Source organism: Gracilinanus agilis, chromosome 1, assembly GCF_016433145.1.
Source record: "Gracilinanus agilis isolate LMUSP501 chromosome 1, AgileGrace, whole genome shotgun sequence".
Taxonomy (NCBI): domain Eukaryota; kingdom Metazoa; phylum Chordata; class Mammalia; order Didelphimorphia; family Didelphidae; genus Gracilinanus; species Gracilinanus agilis.
Genome location: NC_058130.1, coordinates 732,096,248 through 732,118,412, shown reverse-complemented (window position 1 = coordinate 732,118,412; position 22,165 = coordinate 732,096,248). Strand labels below are relative to the sequence as shown.

General features: G+C 55.9%; 1 protein-coding gene across 1 annotated transcript in view; it reads right to left on the bottom strand.

The window, feature by feature from the left end:
* The window catches only part of CRLF1 (cytokine receptor like factor 1), a 34,862-nt gene that overhangs the window by 7,627 nt on the left and 5,070 nt on the right, over positions 1–22,165 (bottom strand). The window contains exons 2-12 of the mRNA XM_044685356.1: positions 20,985–21,318; positions 17,041–17,161; positions 15,664–15,741; positions 14,750–14,986; positions 12,196–12,261; positions 11,598–11,646; positions 9,814–10,098; positions 8,562–8,691; positions 7,968–8,137; positions 6,383–6,540; positions 562–730 (exon numbers count right to left, since the gene is read on the bottom strand). Of these exons, the coding sequence (XP_044541291.1) occupies positions 562–730; positions 6,383–6,540; positions 7,968–8,137; positions 8,562–8,691; positions 9,814–10,098; positions 11,598–11,646; positions 12,196–12,261; positions 14,750–14,986; positions 15,664–15,741; positions 17,041–17,161; positions 20,985–21,318 (1,797 nt within the window). The remainder of the gene's footprint in view (positions 1–561; positions 731–6,382; positions 6,541–7,967; positions 8,138–8,561; positions 8,692–9,813; positions 10,099–11,597; positions 11,647–12,195; positions 12,262–14,749; positions 14,987–15,663; positions 15,742–17,040; positions 17,162–20,984; positions 21,319–22,165) is intronic.

Below are 22,165 nucleotides of genomic sequence, written 5' to 3'. Positions count from 1 at the left end.
CTCCCAGCTCTGACATTCTCTGTTCTAAGGACCCTCCCAGCTCTGACATTCTCTGTTCTAAGGACTCTCCCAGCTCTGACATTCTCTGTTCTAAGGACCCTCCCAGCTCTGACATTCTCTGTTCTAAGCTCCCCCCAGCTCTGATATTCTCTGTTCTAAGCTCCCTCCTAGCTCTGACATTCTCTGTTCTAAGCTCCCTCCCAGCCCTGACATCCTATGTTCTAAGGGTCCTCCCAGCTCTGGTATCCTATATTTTAATACCCCCCCTGCCTCCCGCTTCAGCTCCAATATCCTGTTATAAGGGCCCTCCTGGTGCTGACGTTCTCTGATCTTAAGGCCCTCTCAAGGACTCCGGCATCTTCTGTTCTAAGTCCCGAGTCTCTTTCTAGGGCCGACATTCCATGTTCTACGTTCTAAGGCTCCTTCGGAAACTGCTCCCGTTTCATGGTCTGAGATCCCTTCTAGCTCTGCCCCCTCTTTGCTTTGGAGTCTTCCACCTCTGAGGTTCTGTTCTCGGCTCTGTGGGCACGGACAGGGGTATCTGGAGGAGGGTTCCCTCACCACTTCTGGGTGTGGAGGCCGCAGTGGGGTGGCTCCACTCGCTCCATATTCCTGCCTTCTTAGACCCATAGATGCCGAAGGGATTACAGCGCACCTGCACGAAGTAGACGGTGCCTGGCTTCAGGCCGGCCAGGCGACACGACGTCTGATTACTCACATCGTCCACCACCTGCTCAGGGCGGGAGAAGGAAACGGTCAGAGAAACGAGGCACTCCCTGCCCGGGCAAGTGAGAGGTCATCAAAGAACAGGGAAATCCAGGGTGGCCAAAGGTTAAAAGGGTATCCGTCAGGGCCAAGATGGAGTGGAAAGAGCCTTGGACTTCTTGGGCCTTGATCTCAGCTACCTCGATATCCTCGGAGCGCTCTGCTCCCCTCCCTGGGCCTCAGTTTCTCCATCTGCAAGATGAGATGGTTAAGCCACCCCCTGCCTCACCCCCATACTGCCTTCTCTTATTCCTCTTCCACGTCAGCCATACCTTTCTAACACCTTATTCAGTCCACCTGCCCCCTTCACTGCCTTCTGGAATTCTTGTTTCTTCATGAATAAGACCTTTTCCTCGACTTCCCTCTGTTTTCTGGCTTCTCCTGGTGACGCTGCATCTTTAGCTCCCCTTTCTCTCATACCCTCTCCTTGCCCACTCCCCCCCCCCCCACACACAGTTCTGATGGCAGATGGGTGGGGGAAGAGTTCAAATCCTTTTTTTTTTTGCTCCCCATTGTTGCATTCAGTCTCTCTTTTCCACAACCCCTCAGCAAAATTCTCCTTCTTTGGGGTTCGCTCTATTAAGATTTATCACCCAATGGAGATCCCAGAGGAAGTACCAGCCTCTGGGTCACCCTTCCTTTTTTCTCAAGGACTACAGCACTTGGCTCCCAGTTTTCCCTTCTACCCCAATTCCCTTCTCTTATTCTAAGGGACCCTAATATCAGATGCCCCTGAAACATTCTGACCACTCAGTTCCTCAACCTCCTTGACTCTATCTCTTCTTTCACCCAACCTGAGCTTCTACACAGAAGTGGCCACACTGTCCATCTTAGCCTCATCTGCAAATGTTCCAGCCCCAAGATTCAAAATTCCAAAAATACCTTTAACTCCCATCACTAAAAATAACAAGTTGGGGCAGCTGGGTGGCTCAGTGGATGGAGAGCCAGGCCTAGGGTTCAAATCTGTTCTCGGATACTTCCTAGCTGGGTGACCCTGGACAAGTCACTTGACCCCCATTGCCTATCCTTACCACTCTTCTGCCTTGGAACCAATACACAGTATTGATTCTAAGACCGAAGGGAAGGTTAAAAAAAAAAATAACAAGCATCTAAAGGGTTTTAGGGTTTGCAAAGCACTTTGTAGATGTTTTCTCATTTGATGCTTACAACTCTAAGAGGTGTTTTTATAATCTGTTTACAGATGAACAAACTGAGGCTGACTACAATATATTAAGAATTAGCTAACCTTTCTATAGTGCTTACTATGTGCCAGACACTGTTAATTGCATTTAATCTTTATAACAACCCTGAGAAATGGGTGTTATTATCACCCCCATTTTACAGGCGAAGAAACTGAGGAAATCAGTCGTTAAGGGGCTTGCCCAGGGTCACACAGCTAGCAAATGTCTGAAGCTGGATTTGAATTCAGGTCTTCCTGAATTGCCTTATTTCACCTTTCTCTCTGCCATCCTCACCAGTACTTCTCGTCTCTCCATCCTTTAATACCCTTCTAGGCTATCATCCCTTGCTTTGGCTTTACCTTCCTCCCTCCCATTCTTCAATGCCCTTCTTTCCTCTCAAATCTCTTTCCTCCTCATCCTCTTAAGGCTCATGCCTTGCCAGATCCTAACCCTGGATCACTGTCTGTCTGTCTCTTCTCGTCCTACTCCCATGCTGCTGGATGGGGCTACGTGAACTTCTCCCGAGCTGACAGGGCTGGGTTATCTCATCTCCTCCACTAACCAAGAAGAATGTCCTGAGCCTTCTCTTCTCTTCCCACACCTCCCACATCGTCCACTTCCCTTCCCTTCTCAGCGGAGGGCCTGGTGTCTGAGAAAATAGACAGCATTCATCGTGACCATCCTACATTACAGAAGGGGCAGCCAGATGGCACAGTGGCTAGGGCACTGGGCTTGGAGTCAGGATGACTCATCTTCCCGAGTTCAAATACAGCATCAGACACTTACTAGCCGTATGACCCTGGAAAAGTCACTTAACCCTGTTGGCCTGCGTTTCCTCATCTGTCAAATGAGTTGGAAAAGGCAAAGGCAAACCACTCCTGGATCTTTGCTGAGAAAAACCCAAATGGGGTCACAAAGAGTCGGACTCAACTGAAACGACTGAACAACAACATACCATGCCCCATCTTCTGCCCCCTTGACTTCAGCCTTGGATCTAGAGATGACCTCTCTCTGCGTAATGTGGATCCCTTTGTACCCTCCAGGCCTGTCCTGGGCCTTCTCTAGCCTATCACCAGCTCCTATGGATTCAATCATCGCTTCTACACAGGAGCCCCCTAGAGCTACGTATCTAGTCCCAGTCTTTTCTGAAGGCTAGTCTACACCTCCAAACATCCACTGGCCATTTTGAACCACATTTCTGTTGGGTATCTTAAATACAGGTCCAAAACAGACCTTATCATCTCTCCCTCCAATTCACCACTCTTCAGAATCTCCCCATTACTGCCGAGGACCCCACTGTCCTTCCAGGCCCCGGGCTCACGGCCTCTGCTCACTCTCAGTACTTCCCTCTCCATCATCATCCCACACCCAGTCAATTGCCAGGTCTCGTCATTCCAGCCTCCAGAGCATCCTTTGCATGTGGCCCCTTCTCAGGCCTCACATAGTCATTTTACCAGGGCTATTGCTATGGCCTTCAAATGGACCCCCTCCCCTGCTTGAGGCATCACCACACTCCGATCTCTTCCATCGCTTTGGCCAGGCACAGAAATCTTCCGACAGCATGGGGCTCACCATGCTCTTCCTAGTCAAGAAATCCCAGGGCTTCTCTGCCCTTCTCTTCATTCTCTGTCCATGCCGCTGGAGCTGGCCCTCATCTACTAGCTTCCAGTTCATCCCTCTATTTGTCTATCAACTTGTTCTCCCTGCCATCCCCCTCTATTGCCATCAGGATCCAGTATGAGCTCCTCCGCCATTTGTTTGTTTTTTAAACTGTTCCCTTTTATCTTAGTGTTAATTTTTTTTTATAACACCTTCCATCTTGGAACTGATACCAAGTATTGGTTCCAAGGCGGAAGAGCGGTAAGGACTAGGCAATGGGGTTAAGTGACTTGCCCAGGGTCATACTGCTAGGAAGGGTTTGAGGCCAGATTTGAACTTATGAAGATGAAGATCCTGACTCCAGCTCCAGTGCTCTATCCACTATGCCACCAGGCTAGCACAGGATGGTCACAGTGAATGTTGTCTATTTTCTTTTTTTTTTTTTTTTTTAAACCCTTAACTTCTGTGTATTGGCTCCTTGGTGGAAGAGTGGTAAGGGTAGGCAATGGGGGTCAAGTGACTTGCCCAGGGTCACACAGCTGGGAAGTGTCTGAGGCCGGATTTGAACCTAGGACCTCCCGTCTTTAGGCCTGGCTCTCGATCCACTGAGCTGCCCAGTTGCCCCTGTCTATTTTCTTAGTAACCTGGGACACTGGGTATGACACCAGGTCTGGTGCTCTATCTACTGCTTTACTTACCTATCCCTCTTGGTTTTGCTTTTTTTTTTTTTTTTTAAAGAACCTTTATCTTCCATCTTACAATCAATACTATGTATTGGTTCCAAGGCAGAAGAGTGGTAAGGGCTAGGCAATGTTAAGGGGGTCAAGTGACTTGTCCAGGAACACCCAGCTGGGAAGTGTCTGAGGCCAGATTTGAACCCAGGATATCCCATCTCTGGGTCTGGCTCTCCACCCATTGAGCCACCCAGCTGCCCCCTCTGTACAGCCTGGCTTGCACCTATTTGTCTAACCTTAGATATTAAACCGCTTCCTGCCCTATAAGGGTCAGTCCTATGGGAGTCCTTGCTGTTCCTCACAAGCCTTGGAGTTGACTGTCCCCCATGCCTGGATTCCCATCTCACCTCTGCCTCTTAGAATCTCTTATTCCCTTCAAAAATCCACTCAAACATCACCTTCCTTAGGAAGCTTTTCCTCATCCCTAAGCTCCTCCTATTTTCCTCTATTGTCTTTTGTCTATTTTGGCTCATCTGCCCTGACCCCATTTGGGGTTCTCTTGGCAGAGATACTGGAATGGTTTGCCATTTCCTTCTCCAGTTCATTTCAACCATGAGGAAACTGAGGCGTGAAGTGACTTGTCCAGGGTCATGCAACTAGTAAGCTATTTGGGGTTTTCTTGGCAGAGATACTGGAGTGGTGTGCCATTTCCTTTTCCAGCTCATTTAACAGATGAGGAAACTGAGACCAACAGGGTGAAGTGACTTACCCAGGGTCACACATGTCTGAGGCTGGATTTGAACACAGGAAAATGAGTCTTCTTTACTCCAGGCCTGGTACTCCATCCACTGTACCACTTAACTTGTTGGTATCTATTTTGCATAGACTTACATGGAAGTGTTTTGTCTCTCCCTCCCCAACCCCCCAGAATGGAAGCTTTCAAGGCAAAACTCCTTCCTTTTGTCTTTGTATCCCTACCGCCCAGCCTGGTGCCAGACATACAGTAAGTACCTAATAAATGTTTCCTTATTGATTGATTGAACTAAGTGGCTGGTTGATTGAACTAGAGAGCCTCTCTACAATCCTTTATGGCTCTAATATTCCATGTCAGGTGGTCCTTCCAGCTTCCATATTCATTCCATATTCCTCAATTAGGAGACATGTATGAGGTGCTCACTATGTGGCAGCCACTGTTCTGGTTCTAGGTGCTCCCTATGTGATAGACACCATCCAGGGTGTTCACTACACGGCAGGCACTGTTCTAGGTGCTGGAGTAACAGAAACAAAGATGAGAGTCTCTGCCCCCATTCTATTTTCTGAGGTTTTGGCAAGTTCTGCACTTCTATTTCTTATATGCTCTAAATCTCTCAGAGTCTCAGTTTCCTCAGCTGTAAAATGAGGAAGTTGGATTAGATAGTCTCCAAAATCCCAATCAGGCTAATCTTGTTCTTCTTCATGAAATTTCTTCACATTTTGAGTTTTTGCTTTCTATGAAGGGTAAGATAGTCAGAAAGAGACAGAAAAGAAACAAAGATGAGTAGAAGGCAGAAACAGAGAGAGGAGAAAGATAGAGAAGCAGAGATGGGGACAGAGATGAGAAAAGGGAAGGAGGGAGGGAGGGAGAGGGAGGAAGAGAAGGAGAGAAAGGTGGAGAGAGGGAGGGTGAGAGGAAGAGGGGCAGGAGGAGAGGGAAAGGGAGGAAGAGAAGAAGAGAAAGGTGGAGAGAGGGAGGGTGAGAGGAAGAGGGGCAGGAGGAGAGGGAAAGGGAGGAAGAGAAGAAGAGAAAGGTGGAGAGAGGGAGGGTGAGAGGAAGAGGGAGGAAGAGGAGAGAAAGGTGGAGAGAGGGAGGGTGAGAAGGAGAGGGAAGAAGAGGGGGAGGAGGGGAGGGAAAGAGGGAGAGAAAGAGGGAGGACAAGAGGGAGATAGAGGAAGAGGAGGAGGGAGAGAGGGAGAGAAAGATGGAGAAAGGGAGAGAGAGGAAGAGGAGGAGGAGGAGGAGAAGGAAAGAGAGTCAGAGATGGAGAAAGTGAGGGTGAGAGGGAGAGGGAGGAAGGGGAGAAGAAAAGCAGTGAGATTGGTGTTCATGTAGGGGATGGAAGAAGGAAAAAAGGTAATCAGCCCTGAGGGATGGGGTCGAAGGTCAGAGGGGAAATGTCATCTTACCTTCCACTCCACACTGTCCTCTACTCGATAGCGGATCTGATACTTAGCTTGGAAAAGGAAGTCTTTGAGTGCTGGTGGGGAGTTCCAGTGGACACTCAGTTGGTCCTCCAAGCCCCCCACTCGGCTCACATGGACATCTGGTGGGGGGTCTGTTGTGACTGGTGAGGAATTGGGTGAATGAATCCCTTTCAGGTTGGCTCTCTTCCCCCCAGCCCCGTCCTAACCAAAGGGACACCAGTGGTAGTGGGACCAAACCATGGGACCCTCGGACACATTTGGGGTGTCCGAATGGGCATGGACGACGCTGGCAGGGGGAGAGTTCCTGGCGGGCCACTTCCGCCCCACAGGGGCCTGGGGAGATTGCTGGGAGCTTGCATTCCTGGGAACCTGAGCCACGGCCTTAAAAGCTTTTCTGCCCCACGTTGGGAACTGGTCTAATCATGCCGTTGACTTCTGGAGGCTTACAAAGCGCTTCCTTCACTGTAGTCCACAGTTCAGGTATAAACTGCCTCTGTTTTCAGATGAGGGTCACACGGCCAGTAAGTGGCAAGGTAGGGGTGCGAGGTCAGGGCTCTGTACACCAGGATGAATGATTTGGCCCCCCACCCCAGCCCCCTTTTCTCCTTTTTTCCTTGGAGAATCCCATCTTTCAGGAGCTCTGGGCTAAGGCCAGCATTGCCCCCTTGTGTATGTTGTGGGGAGCCCCAGCACTGAAAGGGTTAAGGACTGGGGGCTGCCTGGGGGAAAGGGAGGCTGAGAAACATCCTAATTAGATTAGGACCAATTCTGCTCACAGATCATCTATTTCCTGCCTTCCGGTCCTCCCCCCCTGCCCCCAGACCAGGTCCGGAGGCTTCCCAGGGAGGGGGCCGGGGCTGGGTCTCCCCAGCCCCTCCCTGACCTGAAGGCTCCTGTTCCCCTTCCCTTCCCCATTCCCAAAGGGCCCCCACACCTGGCCCAGGCTGAGGGGGAGGGGCCCAGAGACCAAGCCCAATCCCAGCCCCAGCCATAGCCCCATCCCATTAGGGAGGGAGCGGGAGGGGGAGGGCAGGGACCTGGGGCTTCAGAGGAAGGAGTTGGGCCCCACCCCGAGGGCAAACCAGAGCCAGGTGTTTTCCGTGGGGTGTCCAGGGCCCCAGGACAGGGATCGAGACTGGGATGCCCCGCCCCACCCCCCAGCCCCCCTCCAGCCAAGCAAAGAACTTAGCCTCCCAGGGAGGGAGGGAGGGAAGAAAGGCCGAGAGCGGCAGAGATGGAGAAAGGCTGAGGGACTAGGGGAGTATTCAGACAGATGGATGGGGACCAGCGAAAGGAGCCGAGTGGGGCAGACAGGGGCCAACTGGAAGCGGACGGAGAGGGGACGCAGGAGGAGGAGGAGGAGGAGGAGGAGGAGGAGGAAGAGAGGGCCACAGAGACTCGGGCTCCCCCCTTTAGCCTTCCTGAGGCAACAGGTTCCGCTTCAGTTCAGTCCTTGATCTCCATCCTCCGAGGGCTACAATCCTGTTGGGAGAGTCCTAGAGGGGCGAGGAGAGGGGTGAAGAGACTGGGGGCTGGGGAGGGGGCCGGGGCCTGGTGAAAGCCTCACCCACATCGAGGATGTCCAAGGTGACCACCTCCGACCTGGCCGAGCCCAGGCGGTTGGTGGCCTCCACCCAGATCTCATAGGGCGTGAATAGTGCCAGGTCCTTGGGAATGTGGCAGGAATAGGGCCCCACGGTGTGGTATTCTTGGCATGTGTTATCCTGCCCGTACCACCTGGTTTAGGGAGACAAATGACACCCCCCTACACACACACACCCTGGAGCCCAGGCTGTGCTACCACCTTTGGTATCCCCTCACCTTCTTCGGTTCCCATTGCCAGGAAATCCCTTCCCTGGGCCCCTTCCTACGCTCCCCTCCTCCAGGGACTCGCCTCCTATCTCCGTTAAACTGGCTCACTCCTCCTGGATGGCCCCTTTCCATTCGCCCCTCCTTAAGCTCCTGGGAATCCCAGGTATCTTCCACCCTGGACTGGCTTCCCCTCCAGGGGGGACTCCTCTTTCTGTAGCCCCAGTGACCATGGGAAGGAACTGTGGGTCCCCCCAGCTCTATCCACACTCCTCACTCTCCAGCCTGGTCCCTCTGTCCCTGCCCCTCAGAGCTAGGGGCATGCCGGTGCTGCTGGGGCACACATACTTACCGAAGCTTGTATTTCAGGGTGTAGTTGGTATGGAGAAAGGTCTCCCCCTGGGTGCCCGGGAACCACCGGCAGGTCAGGTCCTTCATGTTCTTAGACCAACAGCTGATGTTAACAGGCTTCTCAGGGGGCACTGGGGAGATGGAGTGGGGAGATGAAGGTCAGCAAGGTGGCCAGGAACACGCCCAGGGCTCAGGCCCCCCCAGTCCCACCTCAGCCGGGCCAGAGTGGGCCCCCCACGCTAGGAACGGAGGGCTAGAGGAGGGGCCAGGAGCTTGGGCAAAGCCGGAACCGGGCTCCCCAAGGAGCTGGGCCTGAGACCGGGGGAGCCGACGCCTCCTGATTTATTCTTCCTTTATTTCAAGGAAACGTGTTTGCAGCCACGGACCCTGCCTAGGATCCGGTTACGGAGCGTCGGGGTCTGTGCTGGGGTCTTGGAGCGCTTGCTCCCTGGGAGGGGAGAGGAAGAGGCGAATGTCCGTTCCTACCCGAATTCCCCCGTTTCCCTGAAAGACTCTGGGTCGTGTCAAAAATAAAGGGGCCCAAGTTCTTTATGAATATGGACCGGGGCTGGTAGGAGCTGGGGAGCTCCCCAGCATCATCAAGGAGTCTGGGCTGTGTGGGGACAGAAGCCCAGTCTGAGGCTCTGGGCCTGAACAGAGGCAGAGGCAGAGGAGGCCAGGGGGCTGGCTGGAGCCTGGTTCTTTCAGCTGTCCATGCACCTCCTGCTCCTGCTCTTAGTCTCCCGAAGGCCCTTTAGGGGCCAACATTTTCCCAGCTTAGTTCCTGCTTCCTAAGGGTTCAGCGGGTATGGAAAGCCCTTTCTTGCTCAAAGGAAGCCACTGGGGCATGGCTTTCCTACAGGCAGAGATGTCAGTACAGAAGGAGGAAGCGTGGTCTGGTGTTTCATGTAGCAACTTTGATTCCTTCTTGTAGAAGGATGGAAAGAAGAAATATGTCATTCTTGTTGCCTGACCCTTAGGCTCACTATGACCCCAGAGTTGCCAAGTCTGGCCTAAAACTACTCTTTTCCTCCTCACCAAGACCCAGATGCTTCCAAGGATGGGAGTTTGGAGGAAGTGATCTCCAAGAGGCCTTTCCAACCATGTCAGAAGCAGCCGTAATTTGGACCTCAGGACAGGGCATTGGAGGTCCCTTGAATCCCATAGGGTCAGAAGGGATGGGAGATAGGGACTGGTGGGGGTCCTGGTGATTGGGAGGGGAGGAGGCAAAAGGCAGAGGTGCCAGCACATACAGCCAACATAGAGGCAGGAGCCAGCGAGGATGCTCCCATCCCGTGCGTGGCACACCAGGTTGTCCCCTGACTGCTGCTTGGAACCGTTGAGGTTGGCCAGTGCCAGGCCCAGGGTGGTGGCGTTGAGGACCTGAGAGAGCTCAGGGGCCAGCCGTCGGCCGTTGAGGGTCCAGTAGAGCCCTTCAGCCGTGGGCGCGTCGCTGCCGCTCACACTCACTGAACAGGTAGCGTGGAGGGAGGAACCGATGAGTAGCGTTGGGTCCTGGGGGGCGATCACAGCCAGGTCTGGGGTTAGAGAGATAATAGCCCATCAGCCCCAGGGGCAAGGGCACCTGCTTTCAGGAGTTAGGGTTCAAGGGGAACATAGGGTTAGCCCAAGGCTTCTCAGGGTCTTTTCTGTCCAAAGATTGGGCTTAAGGAAAAGGATCAAGGAAAGATGGTTGGTGTGGAACAAAGAACCTTGAGATGGAGGTCAGCACACTTACATAGGAGTTCCAGCTCTGCCAACTTCCTGCATGCTCCTAAATAAGTTATATCTGAACTTCACTCTCTGGACTTCAGTTTCTTTATTTGTAAAATTATACTGAATGGTCTCTAAGGCCCTCTCCAGCTCAAAATGCTTTGATATTGGGAGTTCCTTTCCTAGAGGTTGTGCCATTAACTTCCTGGGTGACCCTGAGTAAGTCATTTCTCTCTCAGGCTTAGTTTTTCCATCTTTAAAATGTGGGTATTGGACTAGTTGATACCTAACAATTCTAAAATGGTTTGATTCCAGATCATCTCCACTTCCACTTGGGATGATGCCCATAACACACCAGCACAGTGGGATCCCCACAGTCTACACTGCTTCTTCTTTGTCCACTGGCAGACCCTAACAGCTGGGTCAGGGCTATTTAGTGCTAAGGACTCGGGTGACCTGATAGTCTTTTCCTTGCCCAACTGGCCTCCTTGGGAGCAAGTCCTCTCAGATGGCTGACACCCCACATCCCCCTCCCCAGCATGGGGCAAGGTAGCTTCAGTGGAGTCTTCTCCTTATTTCAGTGCCCTGCCCTCCCCACCTTAGTATTTATTTGGCATCTTCCTGCTGATTGAGAACTCCTTGAGGACAGCCAGGCACCGCACAGGAGCTAAACTCGGTTTCTCTTTCCTTTGTCTCCCCCTGGCACCAGAGATTGGGCTCTGCGTGCAGTAACTTGCTAAGTGTCTATGTTTGGTCTCCGGGAGTGTGTGTGGGGGTCACTATCCCCCCTCAGCTGGGAAGGAGGTGGACTGGGGACAAGCCAGCTGATGCGGCTGCCTCCTCCTTCCAATCCTCTGAGATGGCTGGGATTTCTATGGGCAGATTTGGCAGTGGGCTTTGTCTGCTTGGAGCGTGAGATATAAATTGAATTTGGGGCTCTGTCCAGGGAGTGCCTGAAGTCTGAGCCATCCCTTCGAGTGGAGTGGTGCAACGGATGGATGTGCTGGCTGGCGGCTGGAGCAGAGGAGGGGCAGCAGCAGGAGGGAGGAGGGCCAGAGCCTTGTTCCAGCGAGGGCAGAACCCCCTATCCTTCTAGCACTCCCCAAGGGGCTTTGTTTCCTGGGCCCTGGGCAGCCTCCCTCCCAGGGCCCAGGAGACCCCAGTGGGTTTCCCGATTTTGGTCATGGGCTCTGCAGCCCTCCGACCACGGGCGGCTTGCACAGGAGGTTTCTGACAGAGCAACAGAAAAACATGTTGGGAAGCCGTGTGCAGCCAAGCCCGCCCCAGTAATCTGGTTTGGAGGTCACAGTGAGAGAAGCGTTACCAAGAGAGCCGGCCTCCTCGCTAATTCGGAATTCCTTCAGCATGAAACTCTGACGCGGAAGCCCCCGCGCCCTCCCGCCTGCCGGCGCCTCTGCCCAGCCCACCCACTGCTTCCTGCCTCCCGGGCAGGGGCGGGGGCACCCCAGGGGGGTGGCCTGGGGACCCCTCTTGCCCTGGCCCACTCAGGGTCAAGGGCACCCAGGGAGCGCCCCTGTGGGGAAGGGAGGCCTTCTGGAAGCAGACTAGAGGGGGCTCTCTGGGGGGTCCAGACCCTCTTGGTGGGAGGCGTGTGTCTAGGGTGGGGGGGTGTCTCTGGCCCTATTTGTGCCAAAGCCCTCCCTAACTCTAGTCCTGCCCACTCCCCAGCACCGCTTTGGCTCCTCTGTCTTATCCCAACCCCAGTGTGGCGCCTCTCCCAGATGCCACAGCTGCCGTCGGGGGTCTTGGCCTCCCCTTGTGGATCTGTGGGCACCAGTGGGCAGTGCCAGCCAGCAGCCTGCTGAGGAAGGGGGGGGTGCCTGTTGTTTTCCTTCAGCTGGCGGGAGGAAGGAGGGCTTCGGGCCCAGTGCTTCCTGGGCCCTCCCCAGCCAGTCCCACACCCCCTTCCGGCACTGGCTTGGGGGTCCCTCAGAAGGGGAACGGCCAGGCTGGCCTGTGGCCTGTTGCTGGAAGAAGGGGGGAGAAGAGAGTGGGGAGAGAGCAGCCCCCAGAAAGAACAAACGGAAGATCGAGCATAAACAATGCATAAAAACTATATTTCCCGACGTGGAAAGGAGGCGGCTGAGACATTCCACGAGGCTGGGTGGCCGAGAGCCCGGGGGTGGGGTGGGGAACCACAAATTTATAGAGCCCACGGCACTGCCTGCCCGACCTGGCTGAACCCGAGGCAGCCAGAAGTCGGACCAATGACTCCTTGGGCCTCCCTCTGCCCCGTTCTGGCCCAGGGGCTGAGGCACCCCCCCTCTCTTGGCAGGGAGCTCCCCTCCTCTCGGGCTTGGGCTCCTCTCTCTCCATCTCCCCCCCTCCTCCACCCGCCCCAGCCTTCCACCCAGAGTGATGGGAGCTGAGCTGAGCAAGCGAGGGAGCAAGGGAGCTGTGCAGACTGCTGGCTCCCGGGGCCAGCGACTTTAACAATGTTTTTCCGATCCACAGCCTGGCCCGTTATTAAAAAGGAAGAACATGTGTTTTAAAAGGGAAAAGTGTGAAGTTTTCAGATTGGAGCGGAAGGGGCCAGGGAGGCGGGTGGAGGGGGCTGGCCAGGCCCAGGACAGGCAGGGCAAGCCCAGAACTTGGGTCCATACCTGCTGGACACTTTACGACTGGACCATAAAACCAGATTGCTGGTCAGGTGCTAAGTCACATCATAAAGTCGAAACACATTGTAGAGGTGTGAGGATCTTTTATTTAATTTTTTTTTCTTAAAGAAAAAAAAACACACACACACACATACAACAACCCCCTCTGCACAAACACTCCCCTCCTCCTCTTGGTCCTCCACAGAAGGGAAACAAAGGTAGACTGAACCGTCCCTTGGATTTTGGGGGTTTTCTGGAGGCCCCAATCCTAGCCAAGCTCCCCCCCACCCTCCTTCCTCCGCCGTTTACTTCTCCTTCTCTGATACTCACTGGAGCCAGAACACCCCATGTTGTCTTTCTGTCCCCCAGCTTCCCACTGAGATCTTACCCAGGGCAGACCAGTGGCATGAGAGAGGGCACTAAGGGCAGGCCAAGCCGAGGATGGTGGGGGGGGGGTGAGTGGAGGGAGGGGTCCATCTCGAAGGAGGAGAATGTGTGGTGCCTTTCGGGGTGCCCCTGGGCAGATGGGTTTGTGGTGATGGCGAGTAGGAGAGGGCACTGGGATTCTGGGGGGACTAGACTCCTGTGCCTGCGGGTCCATCCGACCAAGTTTGTGTTTATCTGAACACCGTCCTGGGACTCTGAATGGGGTTTTGTGGGAATGTGTATATAAGTTCATGCTGGCCCAAGAGTCTCTCTGAGCCAGGAGGAGTTTGGAGTCGAATGTGATTAGGTGACTGTGTGCAACAGCCGGGTGTGTGAGTTCGTGTAAGTCTGTGTGTGCCAGTGTGTTTGTGTGAGTGCAGATGAGTGTTTGTATATATGTTCCTTTGGGAGGCTGGTCCCAGATGCCTTGGCGAGGTGTGACTGAGCAGGGTCCAAGTATGGGGTTCTGCGGACATACCCCTCCGGCCCCAGCCCACCCTCACCCCTTCCTTCAGCACGAGGCATCTCTCCAAAGCCCTGGGATCAAGAAAGGGACTAGACGAGTCTGGGCAGTAAAAACTGCCCAGGTTGGGAAGGGGCCAGTGAGGCGGAATGGGGGAAGCAGCCCGTTAGGAGGCTCATCCCCAGGGACCCCGGACCCAGGGCCAGGCAAGCAGAAGCTGGAGCCCAGAGGGGCCCCAGCACTGTCCCATCTCACCCCTTCCCCTAGCTCATCCCATCATCCGGGGAGGGGGCAAAGCAGGCTGAGCATCACCCTAACAGCCCCCTTTCCGGGCTCTCAGTCCCGGGCGCGGTTCCCTTCTGGGTCCCCTTCCCCCACCCTTCCACTCCCAGCTTGTAGATCGGGAGACACTGGGCTCAATCCAATCCCTCGTGTATGGGCCGGCGGCGGGTTGGGGAGACTAAGGTGCGGGTGTGCTCCGCGCCCAGGACAGAAGGAGAGGCAACGAGGCGGGGCGATGCAGGGTCTGGCCCAGCTCCCGAGGACCAAGGCCGGAACGCGACCTTAGGCTACAAAGAGGGGTGATGCGATGCGTTCTCCTACCCCTTACTCCCGCAGCGAGCAGCAGAGGGAGCCCCGGAAGGCTCAAAGGCTGCCCCCGAGCTGAAAGAGGGGGGAATTCGCGGGGTGGGGGGGGGCTGCTCAGGGAAGAGGCCCGCTTCTCAGAAACCGAGGTGACTCGCCCACTCAACTAAGCCAGGCCAGGTGAAGTCCTGGGGGCCACAGGAGCTGCCCTGCTCCTATTCAGAACCCCTAGCCCCGCCCGGCCAGGGCTCCCCGAGTCTAGCGCGCCTCGCAGGTGGTGCGGACCCGCTGAGGGAGAAGGAATGCCGGGGGACAGAGTCTTATCTCGTGCGCCCAGGCCCAGGGCCGTGCCCTGCCGGTACCCGGCTAAGCGCAACCTCCCACCCTAGCCAGAAGGCGACCCCCGGAGCCCGCCCGAGGCGCGCTGCGCTCCGGGCCTGCCCATCCCGCCTCGCCCTGGGCTGGCGCCTCCTCCTCCTCCCCCTCGTCCCGGGGCCCAGCGGGGGCTCCCCGGGGCCCCTTTCTTTGTTCCCCGGCCAGCCAGGTGCCGCAGGCCGGGAGGGGGGAACCAAAGGGAGGGGGCTGGGCTCCAGCCTGGCCCGGAGCATCCCCCAGCGCTTCCTGGAGTGGGGAGTGAGAGTGTGAGTGCCTGGGGTAGGGGACGGTTTGGGGTAGGTACTCACAGCTTCCAGATCCGGCTCGCAGCGCTCCAAAGGCAAGCAGCGCCAAGGCTAGCATGGTCCGCGCTGTGGGGAGGGCAGCGCCCTGCCTCAAGCCTCCGCCTGGAGCCCGCAGCATCCGGCGGCCCCGGGGCTCAGGGGAAAAGCAGGTCCACGGGGAGCCGGGAACAGGGAGCGAGGGAGCGGGAGGCGCTGAGTGGCCAGGGAAGGAGACGGGCGCGCGGAGCCGCAACAAGTTTCGGAGAGTCCGGGGCAAGTCTGAGCAACCGAAATTGACAAGCTGCTAATGCGCCTCTGGCCCCGCCCTGCCCCGCCCCCGGGGGGGCCTGAAATTAACAAGCCCTCCACTGCTGGGACTCCAGACTCCTCTCACTGTCCCCCTCTCTCCACTGCCCCCTCCCGCTTTCCTCCTCCTTTCTCTCCTCCTCCCCCCAACCCCCAGCCCAGCCTCCCCCTGCGCCCTCCTCCCCTCAGCGCCTTGCTCTGATGGGAAGGGGGTATTCACTGGAAGGGGGGGGGGGGAAGAGAAAAAGATACAAAACTCGAGAAAGAAAGAGGGAGAGAGAAAAGTGCAAACCCACTTAGTGACATTAGCTGAGCGGCTCCTTCTCCTGTTACCTCGGCCCAAGCGGCCCCGACGTGACGCAGGCCCCGGACGAAAGACGGCTCTGCTACAGGCTCTAAGGTCGGGTTGCTCTGGGGGAGGAGGCCCAAGACACACACGGACCCCCGTGCATACCCCCCGCCCTGGACTCGCCCAAGGAGAGAGACTGGAGGGGGTGGGAAGGGTTCCTGCAGAAAGGATGTCCTCTGGGCCCAGCTTCTCCCTTCTCCCTCAGTCCTCTCCCTCTCTGCGCTTGGGCTCTGGCTTTCCTCCCTCCCCACTAGGAAAAATCCACTCAGCAAGGTTCCTGAGGGCCGGGCCAGGTAAGGGCCAGGGCCGGGGGGGTGGGGGGTGGCGCGCAGGTGAGTAATAGTCAGGAGGTGCACCCACACCCTAACTACAGGTAGCACCGACCGCCCAGAGCAACTTTTTTTTTTCCCCACTTAAAATTTTAAAAAGTTTTCGTTTCTTTCTCCCAGCCCCCACCTCCGCCCGACTTTACTCTCCGCCCGAGGTCTCATTCTCTGAGCCCCGGACCCCACTCCTTTCTACTCTGTCACGCACACACCACACCCCAGCTTGTCCTCTGGCCCTTGGGACGCCGGCTCGGAGGCAAAATCCTCTGCAATAAACAAACATTAGGGGGAGGGGGATTTCCCAACCGCTCCTCGCCCGGACTTGGGTCCCCGCAGCCCATTTAATAACAGCCCCTCCAGCCCTGCCCATAGCTCCGGAGAGCTGTGACACCGAGGGGCGATGGAGACCCAGATCCATCTGAGTTCTCCCCCTCAAGTTGCCCAGTTACTCCCATTCCGGGGTGTGTGTGTGTTGGATGGGGGGGAGGTTTGGCGCAAAGGCTGCCTGCCCACGCCTTCCCCTGGAATACACTACTGTTGCATCCAGCCCGTTCCCCGGAAAGGTTCCCGACCCAGGAAGGCTTGCTTTTTCTCCGCTTGACGTGGCTGCTGCTGGCTGCTGCCGGCCCCGGCCCCCCGGGCTGGGTCCTAGCGGGGCCCCGCCTGGAGCGCACCCCCAGCCAGCCGGGTGTGGAGGGTGGGAGGGACAGAGTGAGGAAGCAAGAGAGGGAGAGCAGGCTGACTCGTGAGTGCGCTCTTGGGGCACCTGCCCACTGCCAGGTCTTAGAACCAACTGACCGTCTCGGGTGGGATGGGGGGAGGTTGAGAAGAAGAAAGGTTTTTCTTTGAGCCCTTCCTCCTCTCCAGCTCGGAGGGAGCTAAGTGCAGCAACCAGGGACCCAGAGAGACTTTACTGCTGGCAGTGGGTACACCGGACCGCTGATTGAGACTTCACCCATTTCCCCAGCTCAGACCCTGCAGGTTCCCCCTCTTCTGCCAGCCTCGTGGGTTAGGATTGGAGAACTGTGGGCGCACCAGTCCCGTCGGCCGGTCAGCGGTGCTGACGTGAAGACTCACGGGCACCTTGCCCTGCAGCCGGCTCTTAGGAAAGAGCCGGAAGAAGGAGGCGGCTAGAGGGTCCCAGAGGAGGCGAGATCTAGGGTAAGGGGGGTCGAAAAAGGAGACCGAGAGGTCAGAGGATTAGGAGCGCTTCGGGTTCAGGAGCCTCAGCCAGGGCTTGGGGGATAATATCCTGCCGATGGATTCATAAAGCTCTAAGCGATTTTGGAGATCATCTAGTCCAACTCTTTCATTTTACAGATGGGGAAACTGAGGTCTAGCGAAAGAAAGCGTTTTTTTCCAGAGGTCAACCAGTGAGTCAAAGGCAGAACCACGATTCAGATCGTGGTTCCTGTGAATTCTGCCAGCACCAACCATCTGTGACCGCCAGCGAACTGAGACGGACACAGCACCCTCTACTGGAATCAGGGAAACTCTTGGGTCCAGGATCATCTCTAGGAAAAGGAGGGAAGGAGAAAAATTAGTTTCTCTCCCCCCTTCTTTGAAATCTAGTGAAACTGAAGCAAAGAGCAAAGATCTTTCCATTCAGTGAGCATTTATTACGACTACTTGGTGCCGGCTCTGAAGATATAAAGACAAAAACCAAAGAGATCCCCGGCATTAAAGAGCTTACATTCTATTGAGGAGAAACAAAGAAAAGATGAAGGCGGAGGCGGGGAGAACCGCACCGACAAAGGAGTTGGTGGTGGCGGCGGGGTTAGGCCTCACCCAATAGGTGGTCACTGGTTTGACAATAAATACTTGAGTTAATCGTTTGACTTCCCCCTTTCTTTCTTGGAACAAAGAAGACCGAAGGACCTCCAGGTCTCTCTCGGTTCTGATATTCTACATTTTAAGGTTCCTCTCGGCCCTGATATTGTTATTCTAAGGACCCTCCGGCCTCTGACAGTCTGTGTTTGATGTTCTAAGCTCCATTCCGTCTCTACAGTGATGTTCTAAAGTCTTTTTCAGGTCTACCATTTAGTGACTTAAGGCCGTAAGGTTCGGCTATTCAAAGGTCCCTTCCAACTGGTAATAGTTTGTGTTCAGGGGACTGTGCCAGGTCTAAGATCCTACCCCGGCTCAATGTTCGGTGTTTTTAGGGTCTTCCCCACTCTGCTGACCGGAGGAGCATTCCATCCAATGGCATTTATTAATCACCTACAATGTGGGCCAAAAGAAGCTGGACTGCCTGGGTCTTCCTAAGCCTCAGGCTTTATAGGCTACTAGAACTGACTTAGAGGTCACCTCCTCCGATCTCGTTTTAGTTATTTAGTTTTCATTTTACCACTCTTTTTCTTTCTCTTTCTCTCTTATTTCAATAACAGATTTCCGCGAAGGTTTCCAAACGGTATACGCTTCCTGGGGTCCCTCTCCCCCTCCCCGGGCTGATCTGATCTCAAATAGCTTGTTGGGGGCAGGAACAGCTAGTTTCATTTCTTTCTTTGTACCCCCAGCTTCCATGACAGTGTTTGGCACATAGTAGGTGCCTAATAAATATTGACTGACTGGCGAGGAAACCAAGGCTCGGAGTGGTTGGAGACTTGCTCAAGAGAGAGTCCTCTCTCTGCAAACCCAGTTGTTTTTTTCTTCGATGCCAGTTAACTTCAAGCAGTCATCACTAGTTGCCCAGGATCAGTCCGGGTAATAAGAGCTTTTCCTGTCTCTTTCCACGCCCTCACTCCCACCTCCCCTTGCCCATCAGGCACTAGGCATCATTTAAGCGCTCTGGGATCCCTCCATCTCCCAAGTTACTTATTCTAGGTTCTGTCTGGCCGATATACCAACAAGGGTTGGCAACTACTTATCTCCCCCCCCCCCCGACTTAGACTCCTGTGGGCAAGGGAGTGATTTTTACTCTTGGTCAATGCCCTCCCCCCGTTTGGAGGGTCTTGTTACTTCTTTTCACCCAAACTGAGTTCGGCATGGACCCGCTTGCAGCTCTATGCTTCGGCTGTCCTCTGGTGTCTCCTCTTCTTGTGGTAGACTTCAAACTCCTCCGCTAGGTCTCCAGTGGCTCCGGGCTGGGGGGGTGCGGGGGGAGGGGGTGTTGAGTTTTCGGTCTCCGGAGCTTGCAGCTTAACCCCTCCCTCCTCACAGAATCCAGAGAGTGGGAGAAATTCCTCAAATATTGACCCAAGTCCTCAAAGCCCAAGTCTTCAGATAGGAGGAATTCTTCGCCCCCGCCTCCTACCCGGGGCAACTGCCTATTTCTCGCCAGTCTTGCCCCCAACGGTGGTCATATCTGGCTCCCGACGCTCGTCCGGGGGCCCAAGATCCGGTGGGGATTTTGAAAAAGGCAAGGACTTCTAGAAAAGGGCAAAGACTTCTAGATCCCTCTTCTCAGGTTCCTAGGACTCTCCCAGTAGCGCAAACCAAAGCGTTCCGCTGAGTCAGTAAGGGGAAAGAGCCTAGACCGGGGAGGCAAGTACCGACTCTGGCTCCGCCAACTGACTTTAGGCAAGTCATTTCCCCTCCCCCACCCCGCCCCAGGCTCTAGAAAGTGAGATGGGTAGGACCAAAAGGTCTCCCGGCCTAAGAGATTCTTGTGTTCCAGTGCCAGGGGAAGCTCGATGCTCTAGGGCTGGTTTGGGAGGGCTCACAGGACACCAGCCGCAGCGTCACTTTTTGGGGAAGTGTGGAGGGGACCTTGAAGTCTTTAAATCGCCTTCAGGACCCTGCGGATACAGTGGGCACGTGAGCTTTCCCTGGTTGAGCCTCCTATTTTGGGATTAGGACTGAGATTAGGTTCTTGAGTGGTTCTAGCTGATTGAGAGAGTGTCAGTTTGGGGGCCCTGAGGTGGAGGCAAGGGCAAGTGGAAAGCTGTGGGGTGGGAGTGGGAGGGAGGAGTGGGGATTGCTTGTATTTGGGAGTCTCAAAGCTGCTGGGGGCCCAGCGCAGGGTGGTAGAGGTTGAGCTCGCCCGTCTCCCCCAAATCTAGGGTCCTGGAAAGAAGGGGAACTAAGGGCGGGCAGGTGAGGTCAAAGTGATTACTTCTGGGGACTTCTGCTCCCTCCCGGCCCTCCAATCCCCCCCCCCCCCCCCCCAGCCCTCTCTGGGCTCTGGAGTGGCTGCAGCTCTTCTCTGACCTCTCCACCCCCTTTCACTCCTCTAGCCGACTGCCTGAGGGCTGGGTGAGTGGCGCCACGGTGCTGCCAGGGCTCGGGCCTCCACCCCTTGCCCCCTGGATGCCAGCCTTCGGGCCTGGAGGAGGGAGGACAGGACTCGGGCGCTGGACAAAGAGTGGCTTGTCCAGATCTTGAAATCTGCCCTCCCAGAGGGTGACATCAACTTTAGGCTGGGGCCGTGGGGGGAAGGGGAGGGAAGGAGACACCCGGGCTCTTCCCGGATGGTTTGACTGGGTCGCCCCGACCAGGACCCAGGGAGGCGGCTGGCCATGTGCAGCCGGGCCCACAGGTCTTCCTCTAGAAGCACGACCCCGAGGCTACAGCCCTAGAAAGAGCCCAAAGGCCAGGGACCCAAAATAGCCACGGTTCTGGCGTTTACCCAGAAGCTGATAGGGTCTTCCACTCCCTAAGGGCCTAGTGGCCCCCTACCCTGCTTCAGCTCAGAATCGGGAGAGGCGCCCCAGGGGGTAGGAAGTGAAGGGGGGTGAGGGGCGGCGCAGAAGAAACTTTCCCTCTTAAGCCCCTGAGGAATGTCGGCGGATTTCCTGAAACCCGACCCCGGGGCCGCGCAGCTCTCCCCTGCCCCCCTCACCTGGACTAACTCCCTGGGGGAGATCTGAGGGGGGGGGACGGGATGGAGAATTGAGAAAGGGAGGCGGTTGCTGGCCAGAGGGGAGGCAGCTGCTGCGACTGCCTGGGGCGGGGGTGGGGGTGGGGAAGAGGGAAGAGAGCTCACCTGAGCCCAGGACCACGGAATTTAGGGTCCCTTCCTTTCGCTGCTCCCCACCCACTTTCCGATCCACGTTAGTCCATGAATCAGGGAAACTAAGGCTTCTTCAATGCCTCCTCCAGGCGCTCGACCCCAGTCACAGGAATTGGGGTTGGGAAGTGCTTGGAAGGGAGCAAGATTTGGGGTAGGTCCTCCAGTTCTTAATTGCTCCACAGTCCCCGAGCCGATGATGAGAAGAGCAGGGGAGGCTGCGAGCCCGGGGGAGGCCGAGAGCTCCTGACTCCCGCTCCCCGCCGCTTTGGGGCGAGACAGGAGACCAAAGCCAGATGTGCGGGCTTGCAGGTTACATTCCAGCTGCGCCCGGCACAGCCGCGGCTGATTAAGCCATCTGGGGACTGGGCGGGGGGAGATGAAAGGCGGGAGCTGGGCTGGGGGAGGGGGTAGTACTCTGGCCGAGAGCCTGCCCCTTTCCTTTCCCCCAGCTTCTTTCTTTCCCTCCTGCTGGAGGCACCTTTGGCGGCCTCTGACCTGGGGCATCCCCTTCCGAGTCTAGAGTCAAAAGTCCTGGCCTGAAGATCAAGGGGCCGCACCTGCGCACGTGGCCGGCGGAAGAGCAGCTTTGGCGCCTGGAGCCAGCCCAGAAAGGGTCTGGGAGGCCCCGGCCCAGCTCTGCTCTGCGTTGGAACTGTCTTGTTCAGTTCTGGCCTCCCATGCCAGTCCCTACACCGAGGCAGGCCAAACGGGTCCCCACCACCCTAAGGGCAAAGAGAGAAGGGAGTCAGTCCCTTATGGGAAGGGTTCCTCAGTGCTAAGGAATAGGGATGTGTCTACGGCTAGCTCAGGACAAACTGTAGGGTACAACAAATATTCCCCGGGGTTCCCTGGCTCTCTGGGATGATGGTGGTAGTGGGGAAAGGATTCTTTCTCTCCCTGCTCTCTCAATTTGTCCTGTTTCACCATCCATCCATTTGACTCCTGGGTCCAAGGAACAGTGGAGAGACACCCTCAGGCCCGGGCCACCTCCCTTTTCTCCCTTCTGAGGGCAGCGATGGCAACCCCCCACCCCCACCCCCGGCTTCATGCGGAGGAGCTAGGCAGGGACCGGTGGACCCAAAGGAGGATATACGGGATGCCCGCCCGAAGAGGGTTTCCTAGTTCCTTCCTAGCCTCCTTGTTTTCTCCAAATTCTTTGCCTCCTGGTTCCTGGTCTCCATCTCTCTCCATCCTTCCCCCCCCCCCCCC